Raw genomic sequence first — 16,714 nt, forward strand, 5'->3', positions numbered from 1 at the left:
GTATATTGCTTACTTAATGTTCCATCCAACAGAAGGGGATTTCTTTCTCTTCCTTCACAGTTCCAACACTTGTCAGTTGTCACATTTTTGGCTCGATGTCTAGTACCCAACATGTCCTGAACATGATTTTGCAGCTTCATTCACTTTTAGTCTCAGCTTTTTTGCCTTTTTTTAAAAAGTCCCTGGAAATAAATAGGTTTGTAAGAGGCCTAAGTGCATTACGTCTTCATACATTGCATAGGCCCTTGTTTCAAGGACTTTTCTTCTGGATAGCATTCATATGCCTTAACTATGATCCTTGGGGTAGTTAAAGATCCTCTCTAGGGCTCGTTCACTTCTATATGCAATTTTGAGGTTGGGCAAACAGTTTCAAAACTATGCAGCAAAATAATAATAATAATAATAATAATAATAATAATAATAATAATAATAATAATAATAATACATTGCAATATCTGGTGATAGCAGAACAGAAGAGAAAGAACTGGAGAAAAATCACAAAATATAAAGACCTGCAAATTGAAGTAGAATGACTATGGGAAAAGAAAATGAAGATAGTACCAATAGTTATAAGCACCTTGGGTGCAATCCCAAAACATCTGGAGCACCACTTGAACACCATCGGCATTGACAAAATCACCATCAGTCAATTGCAAAAGGCAGCTTTACTTGGAACAGCTTATATCCTGCAACAATACCTTTAACACCATCAAACAACAACATCTGACTCTCCCAGGTCCTTGGGAAGGACTCGATAGGTGGATAAAAATGCCAAATCCAGTCTAAACATCTGGCTGACTGTGCAACCACCCAGCTCCCATGCTATACTTTCTGTGGTATATCACTCTGGATCCTAGCAGATGTTGTGGGGTATTCTGTGAGTCTCAAGATAGACCCTTGGTGAGATCCATGATCATATATATCTTTCTTGTTACAGCAATGGAGCAATTCCATATATTATTAGAATTAGAGGAAGATGAAATTGGTAAGACGTCACGGGAAGGAAGAAGCTAAAGCAGTAGACAGGAGCAAGGGAGATAGAAAGAAAAGGGATAGACAGTGACCTATAAGAGGAGATCAAATGGGGGCATTTCCCATCAGCATCCTGGTATTATCAAGCACCGCTTCTTCCTGAAAGACCTGTCCAAGATAATACATTAGGGTGTTGGCAGATTAATTTTAGAGGTGTTTGTATCATTATCACAAAGTGCTACAGGAGGTGGGTGGGTGTTGAAAATAACCAGCCAACAGGTTATAAAATTAATGGACAACCACAAACTGCCATATTATGGACAGGAGGGAGGTAGAGGGAGAAAAAAAGTGTTTCCTTCTATTCCTGAGGAACAGGGCCACAGTTATTGATGGAATTGGCAACTTTTAATTTCAAAGATACCGGCCAGGAATAGAGTCAAATGAGAATGATAAGGGGATATAATTTGGCAGAATTAACTGGCCAGTATGAAATCTGAGAGGTAGCACTCCAAACTAGCAGAATATGACAGATCAGGTGTGAAGTAAGGTCAGCAATCTTGGTTTGGCCACTTCTGTCTACTAGGGCTCTGCAAAGTGGTGTCACTTTGTGGAGCCATCTTGAGGAGGCACTTCACTAAACCTTGATTCAAGGCCTAGGGTTTTTCAGCTTTCAGTCTCAGGAGTCCTAGAACACAGCTTGACTGGTCTGATCAGTTCAGGTAATAATAAGCTGCTAGCTGCTAGAGTTAAATGAAAAGGAAACTGAAGAGTGAGAGAAAGTTCAGGTATTTCCACTCAATCCTGCATGAGCTTTAATTTTCCTGTTCACCTTCTTTGCTCCCCAATCTTGCTTTCCTTGTTGTTGTCTTCTCCACCCACCCTTCTTCCCACCACGATGCCAAAAAAAGATTCACAGTTAGCAAATTATGCACCATCATCACAGCGCTTGAGTGCAAGCAGGTTGAAAAAGAGAGCCGAAACAAAAACTTTAGATTCATCCTTAACCACCACATACTTTCCAGACTTTTTGTAAGTTTTTCGCTCACTATTTTTTAGTTCCTTATTTATCAAGAATGTCGATATCCAGTGTTTCTAGAAAAATAACCCTTTATGAACATAAGGCTTTCCAAGATTCTACAGTCTCAAGTCTAAAATTACTGGAGTGACCCCATTGATCTATCGTTCTTTCAATGCATACCCTACATATCATACGCTGAATATCAGCTCTAAATTGGAGAAGGGGAGGTTTTCTTCCATGTGCAACCTTGAGGAAACACAGCTCAACAGTTGTGAAGAGAAGTTCCTCTTCACAAAGTCTGGAGTAGCCTTCCCCTCCTCCGTCCATCCCTCAATGCATTTGTAAAACTCCTGCTGGGTGCAGTGTTATAAATGCAAGCAGGGGAGCCCAGGCCAGATCTTCAACCTTTAAAAAACCCAAACCTGTTCATGGTCTGCTGTAGGGAGGGCAGGCACACATAGAAGAACCAAAATATTTGCCTAGGGTGTCATGAAGGTGGAGGCAGAACAGCAAACAGAAGCAGACTGAGGCATCTAACTTCACTTCATATTGACTAGGGCAACCACTAGATAGCAGAAAAGAGACGCAGAAGACTCTACATCTTTGTTGCTATCTAGTAGTTCTCTAGAAGCCTAGATTTGATAGCCCTAAGTCACTGTTTCTCAACCATGGCAATTAAGACATGTGGACTTCAACTCCCAGAATCCCCCAGCCAGCATGGGTGGCTGGGGAATTCTGGGAGTTGAAGTCCATGCATCATAAAGTTGCCAAGGTTGAGAAACCCTGCCCTAAGTACCGATGCAACTTGTTACTACTCTACCTCCAACAGTGTGCCTTGAGTCATCTGATAATGGCTTGTCTGCGCAAGCCCTGGGCACCAGAACAGGAGGACTCCCCTGAATGTAGCTGCTAGATCTTTAAATGATGACTAATATTGGGATGAGGAGCTGATCTGAGAGGTTGTCTTGGGTCTAGAGAGCTGTGCTTATGCCTGTGTGATTAATGAAGGCATGCGGCACAAATTATCCTTAAGAGTATTTTTGCACCAGACCAGCCTTGGCTGCCTTACAGGGTCAGTCTGTGGATCATTTTTCACTGTAAGCAAACATACAGTACTACACTGCCATGGCAAAGGGTAAGATGTAGTGATGCACAGCTCCAGTTTAATCAAATGTGCTAAAATGGGCACTCCCTGGACTTTTGGGGAAGAAATGGTGGAGCCAATAACCGCAGTGGATCGAAGAACCTGCGAGTAGACCAGATCTTTGTAATTCCTCTCTGGACAAGGAGAGGACTTGAGATCACCCACAAGTGCTCCAGACAGTTGCTCCTAACAAGGACACTGCAAGACAGTGGTCTCTGGCAGGTTTAGAGCTCTGGAAGATGAGGGAAAGCCATCTTTTCCCTCAAACTGCAGTCAGCACCTTTTCAAAGGACACTGAGATTGTATACTTCTTTTTCTAATCAGTTTCAGAAATTGCTTGCTAATTGCGTTTCAACTATTGCAATTGCCATTGTAGTTTTTAATAAAAATACTGTTAAAAAAAAGAAATGGGCACTCCCTGATTGGTTAGCAAAACTGTGAAAAATCAACTATGCTCAACAAACAAGGCAGTAAAATTCCCTCACCTAGGCAACACGGTGACCACTACTCAAATTATTGCAGTTATTAATAATAGATCAGACTATAGCTCTTCTCTTTCTCTGCTTTTCCAATCTTCTCTCAGGATATGCAAACACAGAATCCCTGTGAAAATTCAGACAACCTTCATGCATACAGCTGTCCTGATGAGATAAGAAATGTGTAAAATCATTCCTTAATGATTTTAGCCTTCATGATATCCAAGGTCTCCACACCCCTCAGTGTCTGCATAAACTGTTTTGACATAATCTGTAGTTCTTTTGGAGATTATTTATGTCTTCTCTTTTTGTAGGATAGAGAGCCCAGTATTATAAACACATGGGTGGGTCAGAACATGCATGTGTAGACCATTGGGCAAATATGATATTACAGTGTGTGAAAATCAGCTAAGGCATATTCATAAAACCTGCCTGCACCATGGATGGATATGCTTTTGCCTGCAACCTTCCTTTATAAAAAGGGGTTCAATGTTTTGCATGGACTCCAAGTGCACATAAAACACAAGTGTTTGAAGTGGCTGCTACTACATCCATGATATCTTCCAGACAACTTCAGTGCTTATAAACCTTACTTTAGGCAGGAGAGGAGAGGCAAATATTAACATGAATAGTGTAACGTTGGGGTGTATAGTTCAAGTCCCTTCCCTGAATATGAAATGGATGTCATCATCACTTGTGATACTGCCATCCATCTTTCTCCTGCCACAAGTAAGTTTGTCAACATGGGCTGAGTATGTGAAAACAAAAAACAGTGGAGAAGATTTGGTGCTTGAAAATTTAGCCAGGCAAACTCTGATTGAACCATATTCATAATCCAAGGGCCTTGCTTGAGCCAGATCTATTCTTGATGAACCTGATAAGGGCATCCTTAGTCTACACAAGGTTCTAAATCCTTCATAAGCACGTTCCAAAACTTCCATTCTCCTTTTGCCCTGTCTTGGTATGCCTTCAAATGGCACAAAGCAGTACCATCTTTTAAGCATTCAATGAAATTTGCTCAGGGGAGCAGGATTGTATATTCTGTTTTTATCAGGAAGGACCTGTGCCTTTATGCAAGAAAGACACTCTCATGACTAGGATCATGAGACATCAACGCACCCCGAGGAACAGCCTAAAGCATCTAACTTTAGAGAGATGTGATACTGAGGGACCAAGTACATACTAAAACTTCTCTGTCCCAGATTTGAACTTTTGCTAATAATATGAAGACTAAAAGGGAGTAGAAGCAATAATGAGTTTAAAATAAAGACTTTCACTGGAATGTTTTGCAACCGATTTGGGCAGAATGGGCATATGATAGTATGTATGCTTCTGAACTCCTGGAAGAAAAAGGTCACTTAAATTCAAGTTACAGCTACTCAGCCTCTTCCAAGAGTTGCAGGCATAACACATTGGTGGAAATGTTTCTTTTGCTGAACTCTAAAAACTCAGTTCCTCAGTTGTTCTAATCCTCCATGTGCTTGCTCCTTCATCCTTCTGTGCTTGCTCCTACAGCTTGGATTATGCCGGACAGCTTCCTGATCTAGGATGCCCACTCAATTTGATCCTGCTGCTTTTGTCTTCCCACACAACCCAGGTTTATTAAAGTCAGAAATGTTTCTGCTTTTGACAGTGCAGTCTTCTTTGAATGCCTGCATGTAGATAAGATGCTTTTTAAAGATTCCTGACCATATACATTAAATCCTAAATTTGTACAACTCTACATGTGTAAGGTTCATGCAGACTTTCAAATGTACAGATAGCACTTGGGGACAGAGATGATCACCATGAATCCCCTAAAATAAAGGTCTAAAATGGCCCCATCACTGAACACATTTGATGTTAAAGAACACTGCTGCTATTTCACCAATCTATTTTTGATAGGTTACAAGCCTATGCAGAAACAAAATATTACAATAAGGACTGGTCAGGTTCAGGTTACAAGCCAGCAATACTATCCTGTTTCCTCTCTTACCCTCTTCCTCAGTTCCCCCCAAGAAGTACTTGGCATTCTATGACCACTGTGCCTGCTCAGTTTTCAGGGTGTTGATTTTGGCCTCCTCTCCCAATTATATTTTTCCCTAAATACCTTTATATCTCTACAAGCATTGGGATATCCTTGAACATGCAGAAAGCTGCATATTGAACATGGGTGGCACTCTTTTGGCTATAAAAAGATCAGCACAAATCAGTTGTGAACTGTACTCGTGGAAAATTAGAGATGGTGGCAGGCCCTGCCATCGATTGGTTGGTTGGAACAAGGACTGAAAAGATTTTAAGTATCTCATATTTCCCTTCTACTGAAAAGCTGTCTTCTGACTGGCTGAGCATCAGTGGTTTTAAGGCACATTCATTCAGTGCGGTTACCTGAAGCTTCTTCAAAAGAAAGGCTATAAATGAAGCTCCCCGGAGGATGTTCAGCTGCTCGGCGATACCAAAGGGGGAAGTGGTCCATGGTGAAAATGCTTTCCTTATCATAACTGGTCAAGAACTTCCTGGAATTGGGGGGGGGGGGGGAAGGAAGAAAAGCATTACTATCATACCACATGATTTTCAAAGCACACCACACTTTAAAAACAAAGCAAAATAATTGTCTTATGATCCAATGAAGCACCCTGATGCGCAAAACACACACCACATTACATATCCATCTCTTTCTTTCCTGCAACCCTTCAGGCTGTATCAAAAGCAGCTGTATTTAGCAAGTAAACAACTAAAAGATATGGATTGTCTTCTGTTCATGTATTTCCCATGTCAAATCAAACACTGCCCTTTCTTCTCTGTCTTCCATTTCTTACAATTTTAAAGAAGCCATTCATACTGTCATTCATTCTTGCTCATTATAGTTATTTTTTAAATGATTGTTTCTTTCTCAAGGGAATCACAAACATTACGTATACTCTATATATTATATATATTATTATAAACATTATACACACACACACACACTTCAATTTTGCATTTTTGTACTTCTGAGTTGTTCCTTCAATGTCTCTCCTTGGCATTTTATCTTGTATGCTTTGTACTACACAGCACAGGCAGCTTATTATACTCCTTCCCATTGTATGCCTACTCAGCTCCCTTCCTGAGATCTGCCATGTCACAGAACCTGAACTGGATAATGACCCTCAGAAGAAGAAGCCCACAGCAAATCACAAGTATTTAGTGCTATAGATCTCCAGTGTTCTGCATTTGCTCTTCCTCGATGTCACACACATCTGCTTTGTTTAATTCCAGGAGCTCAAGAACATGAATGGAGATCAACCCCAAATATAGAATAGAGTATTTTGCAGGCAACATCAGGTCTCACTCCACCAAGTTGACAATGCTTCCAGGATGATTAGGGGTGCCACTGACATGCCAAGAATGAGATCTACTTTGGAAAGCTTCAGTGTCTGCCTGGATTATAGTGGCAAAAGACCTTGTGGCAGGGTAAAATGTGTGGCTGGAGGAAAGCAGTTGGGTGTGTGCCAAAATCATGGATTTTTTTGAGGGAAGGCAGATGACTCAGGACAAGATGATGTAGGTAGAAAAGTGGGAAATGCTAGAATGCACCTGTAAAGTGGCACGTCCATGCCTTAGATATAGAATATAAAAAGAGAAAGTGAAAGCAGAGAAGGGGTTTATATTCAGATGCTGCAGGACATGCTGCTAGAGAGGACATCACCTGGTGCATGTGGAATGGAGTGGAGTCTCAAACAACCCAGCCTCAAATCCAGAGTTTCCAGCCGTGGAACAAGGAGGAAGTCCAGGAGGGAAAGTCTGGAGTGGCTTGTGAGAGTGCGGAAAGACCAGGAGGATGGACTGTGTTGTGTGTCTGGAGATTCAGATGCTGGGTAGTGGAATTTTGTGAGTTACAGGTTTTGTATGGCAACAAGACAGCCAGGAGAAAACTCACAGATATTCCAGTACAAGCGGAAAGTGAGGGGAAGAGACTTGAAAGGAAGGAAAATTAAGTAGAGTAAGACTTGATTTTTTAGATTATATCTCTTGTACTATTCTGTACATACATAGAACACATACTGTAACTAGTACTTTCACTTGTATATATTATTAGATCATACTACATGACTTCATCAGTATAGGTACCATAGTGTCCAGAATAAAATCTCTCATTTGTTTAACTACTGGCTGTGTGTATGCATCAGATCCTATTCTGGCCCACCCTCCAATTGCACCCAGGTTCCTGCATTGTCTATCTTGCAGACATTTTTTAGCAATAATATTCTGAATCTTGGTTTGTATTTTCCAGACTGGACAGCTGTCCCATAGTGACAACTTCTCTGTTCCTATGTTAACAGGAGAGGATATACATTCCCTGCAAATTATTATCCCATACCAGCATTGACCCAAATGCCCTGATATTGTGTTGTGTGGATATTTTTATATTTCCTACCCTAGTATCCAGTACTTGACTTTCATTCATCTCTATGCATGTCCAGAAATATAGATTTTATATATAGCCATTTCTTTTGTTAAGCTGGCACTCCTTGCTCTCCCTTTTTAAAGACTTCCAACTGTTAAGAAAATATGATCCATGAATGTTCTTCCATATGTAAGACTAGAATCCATGCAAACAATTAAGTGGAAAGCTCGTTTTACTCAGCAAGGGAATTTTCCTTCCTGCTCAGGGTTGTCTTCTTACACCTCTCTCCCCTCTCCTCCAAGCGTTTCTATATCCAGCACAACTACTCCAGCTTGGCTAATATAAGGAGTGGCTGCAAATGATGATGTCATTGCAGAAATGAAATTAAAAGAAAGGATTTAGTGGTTTATATGTAATGGTCTATTGCTTAAACCCTCTGCAGACATGTATCCCTTGGACCTGCTGATAAATCTTATTTGAAGAAAGTGTGTTTTAATTCTTGGTAAACATGCAAACTGCATTAGCGCCTCTTAGTTTCTTAATCCTATTTTCACCATGCTACCTTGGTTCCTAGAAGGATACGTAATGACCCACCACCAGCACAGTAGCTACAGGGTGAAATATACCTCATTCACAGCGTGTGTCTTGCGTTAAAGATCCCTAAAATGTTTTTTACAAACAGCATGTTGTATACAAGTATGTATGTGATTTTATTATCCATTACAGAATCCCTGGAAAGAGGAACAGGTGTTGTATTTTATAGTTTATAGCTCCATTTTATAAACATTTTAGCATACTAAATGAACTGTGCCTCCCAGGACAGATTTAGACAGATATATTAAGTTCTCAAGACAATCTTTGACTATATAAAACCCTATGTTCCTTATTTTAAAACATACAGAGCAATCAGTATAACAGATCAGAATAAAATGTTCAAAGTATTTTGAAACCCAAGATTAATATGGACTATACAGGACATACTTTAATATCTAAGCCTATGTTATTAAAATTGTGAATGTCAAAGACTCCCAAAGACTCCATGTTTATTTACAGCTAAATACACAGAACTGCTCTTCCCTCCTTTGAATACCCTCAGCAGGCATTTTGTCTTCACCCCGACTGGGTGGTCAGGTGGTCTCACAGATACCATGATCCCAAACCATGTATGGCTTTGTAGGTGATACCTAGCACCATGAATTATGGCAGACAAAACTAAGAAACTCACAGGGACATTCCTGTGAAAGAACAGCTCCTTGTTGGAGCAGGGGAAGGAAGCTCATTTGGAAGATTCTAAATCATATTCACACCCAGGTCAGTAGAATGAGAATCAACATTAGTGGTGGCTGTAGGCTAACTAACAACAACTGGTATCCTAGGTGAGCCATGCAATTGGTATCAACAAATATTATTTTTTAAAATTTGATTATTTCCCTCAGTGTTTGACACCTAAGGTGACCAGCCAGTTCATCTCTGTGGATGGACCACCCTGGAAAATGGTGAAATGGTATCAAAGAATAGCATTTTTTTTCTTTTTAAAAAAGCAACCCTTAGAATGAACTGTTTCAACTATTTTACTGTGTGTGTGTGTGTGTGTGTGTGTGTGTGTGTATTTTGTAAGGTGCCCAGAGTCTTCTGGAGTAGGCAGCCATATCAAATTGAATAAAGTAAAGCAAAGAGAAGAGAAAGGACTTCCAGTGAGTAAAAGGGGACAATATCATTATATCCCCTGGAAGTCTCTTTTGCAGAGCCAAAGAAATGGCAAGGTTGAGAAATATTGACCAAGCCCTCCCTCCCCTGGAGGGTAGGTTATCATCTCAACCCACCTCAAAGAAAATCCCATAAAGTGATACAGCAGGGATGAGGACAACTGGAGTTTACAGATTACACAAGATTTCCTACTTTGTCTTTTGCTAGGGGCAGATATGGCCTGGCGCAATATGGTTCATGGGGTCATGAAGAGTCGGACACGACTTAATGACTAAACAACAAGGGGCAGACTGCTGCACACTGCAGAACTTGCCAACTCACAAGCATTGAAAAGTGTACAACAATGGAAGAACTTGAAGAAAAGATAGTAGAAAAGCTCTCCCTTTTTGCAGTGATATACTTGAGCAGTAGGAAAAAAAGGAAGACTTATCTATCCCACGTGGCATTTTTTGCTCTATTTTGAGAATGTCAGTGCAAACAAGAGCTGATTCAGCAAACTCTAGGAAAAAGCGCATTTATGAAGGATTATCCTGTGATAACTATAACATCTAATGTTTGCTTGCATGTATGGATGTACAGTTATAATTAGACATTTCCAGCGGCCTCGCACTTTCTCAAACACAATGATTTTCAGTGGGGTTAGTTCATATTGTATGTTTAGCTGTCAATTTTCAACGGTGAACAAAAATCAGGAATTTGAGATGAACATTTTGTGGTAAATCCAGTTGTAAAAGATTTATATTCCACTTAATTAGATCTGCAGTGGAGCTTATACTGAAATTCAAAGTCACTGTAGTAATCAAAGAAGAAAATAATTACAAGGCTAAAAATTACACCAGATTTTTCTAAATCCAATGTGCAGCATGTATGTCAAATCAAAATCAAGTTGATCATGGCAATTGAAAAGACCCTTATTTAGGCAACCTGTCTTGAAGGTGGAGGTACCTAGAGCAGGACCTCTATGAATGATTTCAGAGAAGCTCCCAAGGTATAAGTCTTTCTCTATCACCAGTTCTATGATGTTTGAAAGAGAGAGCGAGAGAAATGCCAGAATTAAATCTAGGACCTGCTGTATGCAATACCCTAATACTGAGCTATGGTGCCCTTCTGATTACAGTATTATTAATATGCAGTAAGCCAAGGCCGGATGGTCCTCATAGAGACTCATCTAATTCTAATTCCATTTTCATTTTCAGAAATTATGTCTGTCTTATAAAGTTGGCATCTTGTAATTTCTCAGCAACTATTGAATTTTTTCCCAGTCGCAGGACAATTTATTCAGGCTTGACAAGTATGTTGATTTTTCGCACCATCTGGGAGCCTTTAAAAATGGATGACATAGAAGCATATGATTAGAAAGCCAAAACTGATATTCTTGCAATTCACTATATCAAGTACTTGCTATCTATTACTAACCAATACAACTTCTTACATAAATGATTCTGTAATACTTATTACAGCCACATGAAGGATTGAATTTCTTTGATGGATCCTTCTTAAACATCATTATGCCAGTAACTATGGGCAAGTTTAGAAAACAACTGTCTCACACAATAATCCTATCCTTCTTCAGGTTTAATTTGGCATTTAACATCTGATACAGCTGATTAGAAATATATCAAGCAAGGATAAATTGTTTACTTTCCTTAAAAAGTAAAAACTCCTTCAAGTCAAACCCAACTCCTAGTGATTACATGGTCTTGGCAACAATGTGGAAGTAGTCTGCTATTGCCTTGACACTTGATAAATAGGATTATAGAAGGAAGATACAAGAGAATGCACTGAACCCTTGCATAAATTCCTCATACGAAGTTTTATTTAAGATCTTACAAAGAAGATTAGAGCAATGCATGGAAAGAAAAATGCTAAATGAAACAGGTAAGTTTCAGAAAAGGTAGAGGGACATGAAAACCATGGGTGTCCACGAGGGTAGCAGTGGGGGCAAATGGCAAAGTTTATGATAACGTCATCATGGAAATAGCACAACTTATGTACTTGTGTCAGATACCAAGATACAAATACACAGTGGCAGCATTTGTACGATGATTCACTGTGAAAATGTTGTCATTTTGGCTTCATTGTGGTTTGCTGAGGATACTGCTGATGTGATCAGATAGCTAATATTAAAATGGATAATAGAGAAAACAAAGAACTAGAAAGATTATGTTTGCTTCATTGACTACAGCGAAGGCTTTGACTGTGTGGATCATGTGAGAATATAGAATATATTAAGGCTAATGTGTTTGCTGGAACATATGATTATTCTCTCCTTAGGAATCTTTACAAAGAACAAGATACTTTTATAAGAACTGAATTCTGAGAAACAGAGTGCTCCATAATAGGAAAAGAAGTGAGACAAGGATGCATACAATCCTTATATCGGTTTAACCCATAAGAAGGGCAGGTTTGGAAGAGATAACAGCTGGAATCAGTACTGGAAGGTGAACATCACCAAGTTGAACCATGCAGACAGCACCATATTGTTAATTGAAAGTAAGGAAAACTAAGAACTGCTTTATGAAAAGAAAAAGTGAAGCACCTGGATTCATGTTAAATATAAAGAAGACAAAGGCAATGCTAATCAACATATTTAGTGAACCCACACTGATGGTGAAGCCCTGAATCTGGCACACAGTTTTGCTTTCTGGGGACTCAAAAAGATATAAATATAAATAATACATTGGAGAAATAAAAAGATCCTAGTGAGAAAAGCAATAACAAACTTTGACAAGATCATACAGGATAAAGACATTTCAATGAGAAGAAAGATCAGAACAGCTAAACAATGCTGTTCCGTTGGTAATATATACTTATGAAACAATGCTGAGAAGAGCAAGGAAAAAAAAAAGATGTCCTTTTGGATTATGGATTTAAGTATCATCAGTGTAAGAACAACCAGTCATTCAGTCCTGTCCTGATCCAAAGGCTGACTCTTAGTATAAGAGGCAAGTAGAGACTCACATATTTTGGATATGTGATGCAAGCAGGTGCTGGACCAGAAAAATGATAAAACTTGGCAAGGTTGATGTAACTAGAAAAGGAAGATGGCTGGATGGAATTAAAGAGATTACAGGCAGCATTTAACTAGCAAATACCAGTGTTCATTATGTTTTGTTCACTTGAGTTTGGTTTAGGAAAAACCAAAACTGGTCTAATAGAGATAGAAAGGTGAACTAGCGATATCCAGCAGGGGTGTTTGCAGCGAGCCAAGACTTTGTCAAAATGATGAACTGTGCATTGTGACCTCAGAATACAAATTCTGTCCCTTATGTACTTGTGTGCAATGTCACAATGCAAAATACAAGAGAGGCAGAGCTTCATTGCAGTATCACAACAGGGATTTCATCATTTGCCTCCCTCCCCCCCTCCCCCAACCCCCCCCCCGTGGTATTTGTGGCTTTGTAATAAGGAGCTGTTGCTATTCAGTAATATGCAGATCATCTCTCTACACCTGACCTTTCTGATGAGGATTAAAACAAACTAACAAACAATAATAATGTTACCCCAACCTATTTTCTGAGTATCAGAGATTCACCATTGTTTAAGCTATTTTTAACAGTTCTTAGGTGCTGCAAAGGCTCAATATCAGAGCATTAGATTCCAAATGACTCTCAGTGTTAAAAATAATAACATAATGTGGGTGAGGATGCTTTATACTAACAGAAGAAAAATCAGGTGTTACTGGTTCTCACAAATTGGTGAGAACAATGTGCAAATTCAAGAATTCATTTTAATTTAAGAGTGTTCTAGGTGAATCCTGATCCAGTCAACCATGCTTCAGTCCCATTGATATCAATGGGAGAACGTCATCATGCCTAAATGTGATTGGATCTGTTTGTCAAATCTCTCTTGGAAGCTCAATTATAGTCTTCCTTCAGTGTAAATACATCTTTTAATTATGTTGTTGTCGTTGTTGTTATTTAGATTTAATATAGCTACCCACTCCAGTGGGTTCTGGGTGGCTTACAAAATAGAATACTAAATAAAAGCAATTAAAAACATAGAAATGAAAGAAGACAGCCCAAATTAAACATTAAATCAAAGCACGACCTTCTTTCCCAAATAAATGCCGCTCTTCTTATATTTCAGCTTGTAATGACAATTTGCAGTGTTTAAATAGCTTAGAAAGCACAGGTATGACTTTGGCCACAGCATTCTGACTTTGTGCATTAGTTTTAATAAACATTTCGTTTACCTCTAACCAAAATATTTGGTGACAAATATGTAATTAAGCAACATTTGCTGCCATTTAGTGTTTTTGGGAAGCAAAGTTGCAGGTGGATGAACTTCAAGTGCAGATTAAGTAGGAAACAGAATAATGGGAACACACAAATTTCGGCATTGTTATACGTATTCTTGGATAACAGCAGTGTTTGTTTTTGCTTACAGATTTTGTCTAATGAACAAAAGCTCAACCAAGCTGATTAAGCAAATAAAACTTACCTTCAGAAAGCTCTAAACTCCATACATGAACATCAACAAGTTACAAAATTAGAAAACATCAACATTTCATCAACATTTTGAAAATTAGAAATAACAGAATTCAAAGCCCTCCACATGAAAAAGCCAGATGTATCTTTCTCCGCCAGATGGGGCTGTTGCCCACAACAAACAAACCAGGTTATTTTTCAGTGCAGCTGCTCTCAGTTGCAATTAGCTGAATGCCCACAAGCAGAACATTTGCTTAAAGGCAGGAGGAAATTCAGCTGGGCAAACATTGGTTTATAAATGCCCACAACTTTGGTATGTGCTATCGATTCCCCACTATTCTGTTGTACAATGGCACCGTGAAAATTACTTGAATCTGAATGACACATAAACAGGGACAATTTGGCAGAATAGATGAACCTTCATACTACAACTGAATGGCTAGTAGACCGTGCTGTGGGATATGTGCTTGTATTTGCATTCTTCCATGCATTCATCCCTGTACATGTATTAGAGAGATGCACACAGCCTTTTTTATGTTTTCAAGTAATATATTTGTCGTTGAGGATCTGCTATCAATCCAACAAATCGATAATAGGATAGGATAAAGCAGTGAAACAGCACTACCTGGTCTAGATGGCAGGGTCTGGTTATTGTACATGAGAAGAACTATAGCAATATCTGTTGTCTGTGGGATTCTGTTGCTAACATCTGTACCATGACGGTATTAACAGATGTTGCGCCAAGCAATTGTAAGAGACCTGATAATGAAAATAGCATCAGAGCAACAGATGTCCCGTCAGTTGAGGGAGATATGCAAAACAATGGATGCGATGGAACACACTGATCTAACTGTGCAGGCTGGACATCACCTTGTACTACAGGAGTGAAGTTGATGACTTGACTCACCGTCCTATATTATTCCTATTGCTTTTATCCAGACATTATTTGGAGGGAGGAAGAGATTGAGAAAGATTGGGGGGAGGGGGAGAAGAGACAGAGAAGTCGCCTTTACTAGTCTTGAAGCAGCATTTCCCTTTTTATTAGACATCATGCAAAGTAGCCTTGTTAAAAAAAAAAAAAAAGTTACGCTTTGTTATCCCTTACGTGGAAGAGAAGTCAGGTGAGTGAGTACATTTGTGCGTACACGTCCTTATGTGTCAAAAATTCCTATGTGCATCTTTTGCATATATACAATTCCTGTGCAGGCCACCCCAGAAGCCTGACCCTGGCGTTAATCAAGACAAATGAACTTATCAGCCCATACTGTTTCCAGCCCAGGAGATACTTTCCTTAGCATCCTCCTATCATTGCTAAATTCAGCTTTTCATTTAGGATACTTGTCTGGGAGATCTTTTCTGAAGGTCAGTATTCAGTATCTTTTCTGAAGGTCAGAATTGAGTGAATGAATATGTGAATGTGATACATATAGGTCACTTTCCTCCAAAAGCATTAAGAAAAGGAATTTGTTATGAATATTCTGGACTTTTCCATTTGAAATCAGTAATCTGGCAAGGGCCAGAGGGAATAGAAGAGAAGGGAGGGAGAAAACAGCAGACACAGCATGACAGCAAACAAAGAACAGAACAATCTACACCAGAAGCTAGCCACTAGGTAAAAATTGCACATCAAGTAAGACTTTACTTAATTCAGCAATGACAGCAACAACCAGTGAGGCACAGCTGAATCAGAAAGAAGGACTGCTATAAAAAGGAGGATTGGACAAGAAGTTGGTTAGAGGAAGAAATGCATGTACATACAACATCTGAGCCTGCAGTTCCTTCCTACTTCCCTAAGCAATTTGGTCAATTGCTCGATTAGAGTTTGATGAGAAAGATGAAAGTTCGATGATGTGAAAGTGCTTTAGCAAAACCTGGCTATACAGGTAGTCCTTGCTTACTGACTGTCTTGTTCAGTGGCCTTTTGAAGTTACGACGGTGCTGTTCCTCAGTCATGTGATTGCCATTACAGTTAGTATGCATTGTCCTGTGCCTGACCTGTTGTTTTTCTCCCCCGCCCCCCACACCCCACAGAGCAAAGAGATTGGAGAGGAAGGGATTACAGGAAAGTAAGCAGGCATACTATGGGGAATGCACATTGAAAGCAACACACTGATGCTGACAGCTGCTATGCAAACAGCCTGGTGTGCCTGCTTACTCTTTGTAATCTCTTCCTCTCCAAACTCTCTGCTCTGTGGGGGGGGGGGGAGCAATTTCTGTAGGCAATCTCTCCTCTTCCCCCCCTCCTCATAGAGCAGAGAGATTGGAGATTGGAGAGGAGGGGATTACAAGACAGTAAGTAGGCACACAATGGGGAATACACCGGGCTGTTTCTGTAGCGCATTGTTTTCAATGTGTAATCCCTTCCTCTCCAATCTCTCCACTCTGAGGAGGGAGGGAGGAAAAAAAAGTGATTTCTGTAGGCAATCTCTCCTGTGCATGACTTGTTTCTCCCTCTAGTAATCTTGTAATCCTTTCCTCTCCACTCCAATGAATATAAATAAAGACATTAATTCCCTTCTTGTTAATTATCCCAGTGCCGAAGTGAGCATTTCAAAGGGCGGGGGAGTGAGGAAAAGGAAGCACAGTTGTGGTCACATGATT

The 16,714-nt window shown here is 39.6% G+C and overlaps 1 protein-coding gene across 1 annotated transcript in view; it reads right to left on the reverse strand.

The window, feature by feature from the left end:
• The window catches only part of CACNA2D4 (calcium voltage-gated channel auxiliary subunit alpha2delta 4), a 147,006-nt gene that overhangs the window by 80,106 nt on the left and 50,186 nt on the right, over positions 1–16,714 (reverse strand). The window contains exon 26 of the mRNA XM_088141244.1: positions 5,978–6,105. Within this exon, the coding sequence (XP_087997370.1) occupies positions 5,978–6,105 (128 nt within the window). The remainder of the gene's footprint in view (positions 1–5,977; positions 6,106–16,714) is intronic.

Source organism: Python bivittatus, unplaced genomic scaffold, assembly GCF_059951505.1.
Source record: "Python bivittatus isolate LINGU-HERP-01145 unplaced genomic scaffold, Pbiv_v1 ctg000330_np1212, whole genome shotgun sequence".
Lineage (NCBI taxonomy): Eukaryota > Metazoa > Chordata > Lepidosauria > Squamata > Pythonidae > Python > Python bivittatus.